Source organism: Pararge aegeria, chromosome 9 (genome assembly GCF_905163445.1).
Source record: "Pararge aegeria chromosome 9, ilParAegt1.1, whole genome shotgun sequence".
In the NCBI taxonomy this organism is placed as follows: Eukaryota; Metazoa; Arthropoda; class Insecta; order Lepidoptera; family Nymphalidae; genus Pararge; species Pararge aegeria.
Genome location: NC_053188.1, coordinates 15,098,317 through 15,104,755, shown reverse-complemented (window position 1 = coordinate 15,104,755; position 6,439 = coordinate 15,098,317). Strand labels below are relative to the sequence as shown.

Genomic DNA, 6,439 nt, shown 5'->3' with positions numbered 1-6,439 from the left:
GTGATTGCAGTCAAGGGTCGACTTTTAGTTGGGCAAAAGTCTTAGTAGGTAGGGTGGTAACTAACCACGGCCGAAGCGTCTCACAAAATAGTTTATTTGGCCGGCACTATTCAAATGGCAGTGAAGGGCCACATTTGACATACGGAGTACAATGGACGAATACTGCAGTGTCACCAGTAATTCCTGCTTCGCAACTTACAGCGTAAAATGGCATCATGCAGCCGAACTCTAGGGCAGCTAACCCAACCAGCGACCTTCCCAACCTCCTAGAAACGAGAGTCATACCGGTCTTTTGCCATCGCTCCACACCAAAATGGGTTAATAGTAAAAACTCAAATTTTTTGGGCAGAATGTTACTAAAAAAAATCAGAAATATGGGATTGGTAAGGCTACATTGAGTGGCATTAGAGCCATTTTACTGTGACTGCATATAAATTAATGTACAATAAACATTTACAGTTTATATTACGGAAATTAAGCTTTATTTGCTATACCTATTCCGCGAAAAGCAGGAGATTCTGTATAGTGTAATTTATAATATCTTCAATCTTCATACTTCATACCAAACAGATCTTCGGCAATGTACCCTCTACGCACGTTTCGCTCCGTAACCGAGCATCCTCAGGTGATGTGGACTTTACAATGAACAGTTCTTAGGACAGGAGTCACATGATTACAATGTTGCATGTGATTTTAGGGCTGTATCTGATTTCTTTCAGTCAAAACTATGGCAGTGGTTTACTCAAAAACTATTAGGTTTTCGGTTCCAAAGACATTACATAATGTACCTGTAAATCTTGTGAAGTATTATTTCGGTTTCAATTTACACGTTGTATATATTGCTGCATCATATGCATAGCCTCAGTTGGAATACAGCCAAGCTGTTAGCTAAACTTCACCGAGTTGTCGTTCACTTTATCAATACTTAACTACTACTGCAGTAGTTGTACTCAATAGTCTATCTGATTGAGAAGGTAACAACAAGTTTCAAGGATTTGTCTAAACTAAAACACTAATATTATCGAAATAGACATAAATGTCTTATTAAAATTATATTTTACTTACCTAAAGTACTATCTGATGATATGATTTTCAACCCATTACTGACCCATTGCAAGGCACGGGTCTCCTCCAACCATGAGAAGGGGTTAAGGCTGCAGCCCACCACGCTGGCCCAGTGCGGATTGGTGGACTGCACAAGCCTTTGAGAACCTCATGGAGAACTCTCAGACATGCCGATTTCCTCGCGATGCTTTTGATTTATTGTCAAAGCTAGTGATATTTTAATTGCATAAAAAACTAAATTAAGAAATACTAGAAGTGCTGGGATTCGAACTCGGCACCCTGAAAGTTAAGTTCAAGTCTTACCCACTGGGCTTATCACTGCTTCTATAATAAATTAATATATCCTCATATTATCCTATCTTTTTGACCCCCGACGCAAAAACGTCGGGTTTTTTATCAGTTTGACGTGTCTGTGTGTGTGCTTGTCTGTCTGTGGCATCATTTTTCCCGAGCAGAAGAACCGATTTTGTTTTTTTTTTGTTAGATGTTTTAGTTAAGAGTGTTCTTAGGTTGAAGAAAATTGATCCAAGATGGCTGCCGCTACAAAATGGTGGGTTACATTGCTCCACAACTCGCTCAATATAGTTATCAAACGAAAGGCCTTGACTAGTAGAATACTGTACCCTTTGAATAATTTCCAGTCCAAGAAGGCCGCCACCACAAAGTGGCTATTTTTTTCACAACCTCAATATGGGTATAAATTTAAAGAGCTTCATTAGTAGAATAATGTACACTATTTTTGGTTACAAAATCTAAAGTATCTTTATTAATACACTTTTCCGTGCGTTTGTCCGTCCGTCCGCATGTCATGTAATCTCGATTAAGAATTTATAATTTCTTTGACTTCTTTGACCTGATGGGCGGCTTTTTTAAGAGAAAGATATCAGAACTTATTCCTCGTTATATTACAGAACAGCAACACAATATGAGTGGTGGCATCCTTATGCAGTTGAAATCTAATTAGCCCGCACAACTCGAACGAAACGTTCCACGTTTCTGATTCAAGACAGTTAGTTGTGGAACTCTCTGGCATTTGTGTTTCTTGCCACGTGTAACTTCAGTACCTCCAAGGCATTTTCTAGGCATGCGCGCCCCAACGTAGTCTTCATAAGACGTAGGTACAGTCGTAATGACGCAAAGCGCGAGTCAATAAGAAAAATATTAACAAATTCAAATTTCTTTTGTTTCAACGCCCTAATTAGCACTTTTGAAACGTCAAGTATCAAAGTCATCTGTTTGCAGTTACTCTTCCAGCGGTCCGGAAGGCAGATTCTACCTAGAAGTCAACCAGAAACTCAGCAGTTGATCTTTTCCAAAATTATCATACAATTTAACAATCATCGTTCTGTCTTATGTGATACGACAGCTGAGCCGCTTCCAAGCAACCATAAAAAGATTGATCAATATTATAGTAACCTATTAATATTAAATGAGTTATGATACATTCTTTTGAACTTATGTAAAGGTAAAGCTAATATTACCTTCGCTATTATGTTATTAAAGCATATACTCACCACTCATAATAATATGCTGATTGGTAATAACAATAATTTATGTCTCTTTCTAGTAGATTGATTTATATCCATAATCTTTATAAAGACTAATGGTGTGTTTGACACTGGTTATATTCTGTACTGTATATATTGAATTTAGCGAAGCTACTGTAAGTATACCTATTTTTTTTTTATTCGCGTAATCTTAGTTTTTATATTGATGTGATAGCCCTTTTCTGTAATATGAATATAGTAACGACTCAGTGGTAGATCTGTTTTAATAAAGTAGTTTCGTTTTAACAGACTTCAAAAATGAAACGTAGGTTCGGGCATCGCTCCGCCAAGTCTAGACGGATTAACAGAATTATTTTATTAATTGAAAATGGTTTATAGCGAAATGGCTCTATCTAAAAGATCTGATGACGAGTCACGAAAACCGACAACGGAACTATCACATTAAGAAGCGTTTTTTACGCACCCACACAACATAACATCACGCTGTAAACTCGAAGGGTTACGCAGGTTAAAAGAAAATAAATAAATAAATATAAGTACTACGACATCACACACATCGCCATCTAACCCCAAAGTAAGCGTAGCGTGTGTTTGACACATTTTATACAAAGTAAACACATATACAGAAGAAACTTAGATTAGAAAATAGAGAGTGCAAAGGCGGTCTTATCGCTCAAACCTTTCGTCTGTAAAAATGTTTTTATGTGAAAAAAGGTAACAATGATACAGAGGAGGCTATTCAATGTTGGGTCTGCAAGAAGTTTTTTGACTATCCTTGCTCAGGAATAACTGAAATAGGCTACCGCAAGCTGGGTGATCGACAAGCTACTTGGAAATGTGCGACATGCAAACATGTTCAAGGCGCGAAAAAACAGCCGGGTTCGCCAGTTCCTTCCCCGACATCTCTGTCAATGGATACTGTCATGGCGGAGCTAACTAAGCTGTCACTCCAGTTGCAGCCCCTTCCAGAACTTTTCAAGGATATTCATTGCATTAAATCGGATATGGCTGCACTTTCGACTTCCACTCAGGAATTGATCAGTAGAATCGATAGACTGGAAAAAAGGATTGATAATATTGAGTCTGTAAGTGACGCCATGCCTGAGTTGAGGGTTGCCATAACTCAACTTCAAGAGCAGATAGATGAGCAGGATCAGTGGCTTCGATATAATAATATTGAGATAAAAGGTGTACCTGTAAAGCACAATGAAAACCTTAAGGAGAAAAATTACCGTTTTGTGTGGGTGAAGCACTCCAAACTATTTTTGAGAAAAAACGAAACGTCCCCCGTCTTAAGTATCAAAGCAGAGAAAGATTTGACGAAAGTAAAATAAAGTTAGTAACTAAAATAACATTTATTAGAAGTATATACCTAGAAATAAACTTTAATCTTAACCTCATACCTCTTCGTACCGCAAGGTTGGGAAGCACTGGCGTTCTTATCTCGCTCCTTTGTTCGATGGGCGCAAGCTATTCATTTGTAATTCCGAGCGCCTCCGTAGTTTTTGCAATGAATATTGCTAAGTTTGAACGGTGTTATGATAATTTATATTATTTCTACTTACGTTATGTAATTCATTCGAAAATATTGTTTTTTCTTAACCGAGTATTATTTACTGTTTGCATTGGTTACATTTTAATTTTATACACTGTTTACCATATTCAGGGCATTTGGAAACTAGTTGCGTATATTATTGCTATTAGAAGACGTCGATTTCTATTACACTATTTTATAGTTGTTAATGGATTACTATTAAGGTACACTGCAGAATTAAGAAGTGCACTTAAGTATGATAATACAAACAGTAGTTGGTGTAAGTTTCTCCATTGTTTATGTTTAAATACAACGTTTTTTACAAGAAACGGACCTACTATTTCTATTAATTTCAACATATTGTCATTGATAACCTATGTTGGTGTTGCAACTAAGTCGTGTGTATTTGGAAGGCTGCAGTATTCTTATTATTGTGTATTAATTACTATGGTCTATAAGTGGATTACTTTTAGGCTTATTTGGTTTTTTTATAGTTATTGTGTGCAGTGTTCACTCTAGCTAAACTCAACATTTATCACCAAAATTTTAGGGGATTGCGGACCAAGACAGACACTTTTTCCAGAAATATTTTATTGAATGGTTACGACATAATTACAGTGACGGAAACTTGGTTGCTTGATAGTGTTTCGGACACGGAACTTTTTGACACAAGATACTCTGTATGGCGTCGTGATCGTGATTACAAGCAAATGTGTCAGACAAGGGGAGGTGGTGTAGCTGTGGCTACTAAAAAGAGCCTGAATGTTGAATGTAGGTCGGATTGGCAATCCTCAGCTGAAGACCTCTGGGTTTCAGTCACTTATCACAACAAAAATCGTAACACTTCGCGTATTCATATTTGCACTATATATCTCTGTGCGGAGAATAAAGGTAGTTCATTTGATCAACAATTGGATAACTTTTTGATCAATCTTGAAAAATTAACTAATGAACATCCTAATGATATGTTCTTAATTTTAGGTGATTTTAACATGAGTTCCATTCGATGGAATGAAACTGAAGAGGGCCTTCAAGCTTATAATTTAAATGATAATAATTCAAGGAACTTTATTGATACATTAAGTTTATGTAACCTTAATCAATTTAACAATATTAAAAATAACTTCGGTCGCATATTGGACTTAGTCTTATCGAATGATTCAGTGACTGTTTTACATTGTGATGACCCTCTAGTACCTGAAGATCCATACCATAAGGCCCTTTGTATCAATTTACCGTTCTTTTCCATCCAGACACTTCCATTGTCATCTAGAACTATGTATGCATATAAAAGAGGTAACTTTTCTCAGATTAATGAAGCCTTATCGAATTATGACTGGGATACTCTATTGCATGTCGGGGATCTTGAATCTGTTGTCAAATCGTTCTATAAAATTTTGTATGAACTGCGAGATAGATTTGTTCCCTTAATCAAAAATAAAAGTAATAAATATCCATCCTGGTATAGTATTCCACTTATTAAAGCAATTAAAGAGAAATACAAACATTTAGTTAAATATCGTACGTATAAAAACCTAGAAGACAAGCTTTCATTCGATATACTAAGAACCAGAGTCAAACTACTTGAAGATAACTGTTACTCATATTACATTAATTCACTTGAAGAGTCTCTCACGAAAGATTCTCAATTATTCTGGTCACATGTTAAGCGTAGTATTGCCAAACGTGCAACTAGCTTCTATCCTAAGTCTATGACTTATTCCCATTCTAAATCTGACACTGGAACAGGTATATGTGAACTCTTTTGATCTTACTTTCATTCAATCTATCAACAAGTAACTTCTTCATCTTCGCATGTGCAGCCAGGAGATTCTATTACAACTGACATTTATACAATTGAATTCGTTCCCCAAGTTATAGAAAAAGCCCTAAAATCTTTAAAACCTAATAAATCAGCTGGCCCAGATGAAATTCCTGCCATTTTTCTGATTAGTTGTGCGCATAGTTTATCAGTTCCCCTTTCTATTCTTTTTCGGAGGTCTATATCTGAAGGATATATGCCTTCTCTTTGGAAATCTGCTTATATTACCCCTATTCATAAGAATGGCCCAAGAAATATGGTAGAGAATTATCGCCCAATCTCTAAACTTTGCCTTGTGGCCAAAGTTTTGGAACGTATTGTATATAATCAATGCTATAATGTCCTAAAGTCGCAATTTAGTCAGAACCAACATGGTTTCTTAAAGGGTAGATCTACGGTCACAAACTTGGCACTATTCTTAGATTTTCTTACTGATAAGTTAGATAGTCGTGACCAAGTTGATGCTGTATATACTGACTATAGCAAAGCTTTTGACAGGATTGACCACAT

The 6,439-nt window shown here is 36.4% G+C and overlaps 1 protein-coding gene across 1 annotated transcript; it reads left to right on the top strand.

Annotated features, from left to right (window-relative positions):
• Nucleotides 1-1,755: 1,755 nt before the first annotated feature.
• On the top strand, nt 1,756-4,621 carry LOC120626490. The gene is made up of 2 exons (XM_039894018.1): nt 1,756-1,759; nt 3,288-4,621. Exons 1-2 carry the CDS (start codon nt 1,756-1,758, stop codon nt 3,905-3,907), a joined length of 624 nt encoding a protein of 207 aa, XP_039749952.1. The 3' UTR covers nt 3,908-4,621.
• Nucleotides 4,622-6,439: the final 1,818 nt, after the last annotated feature.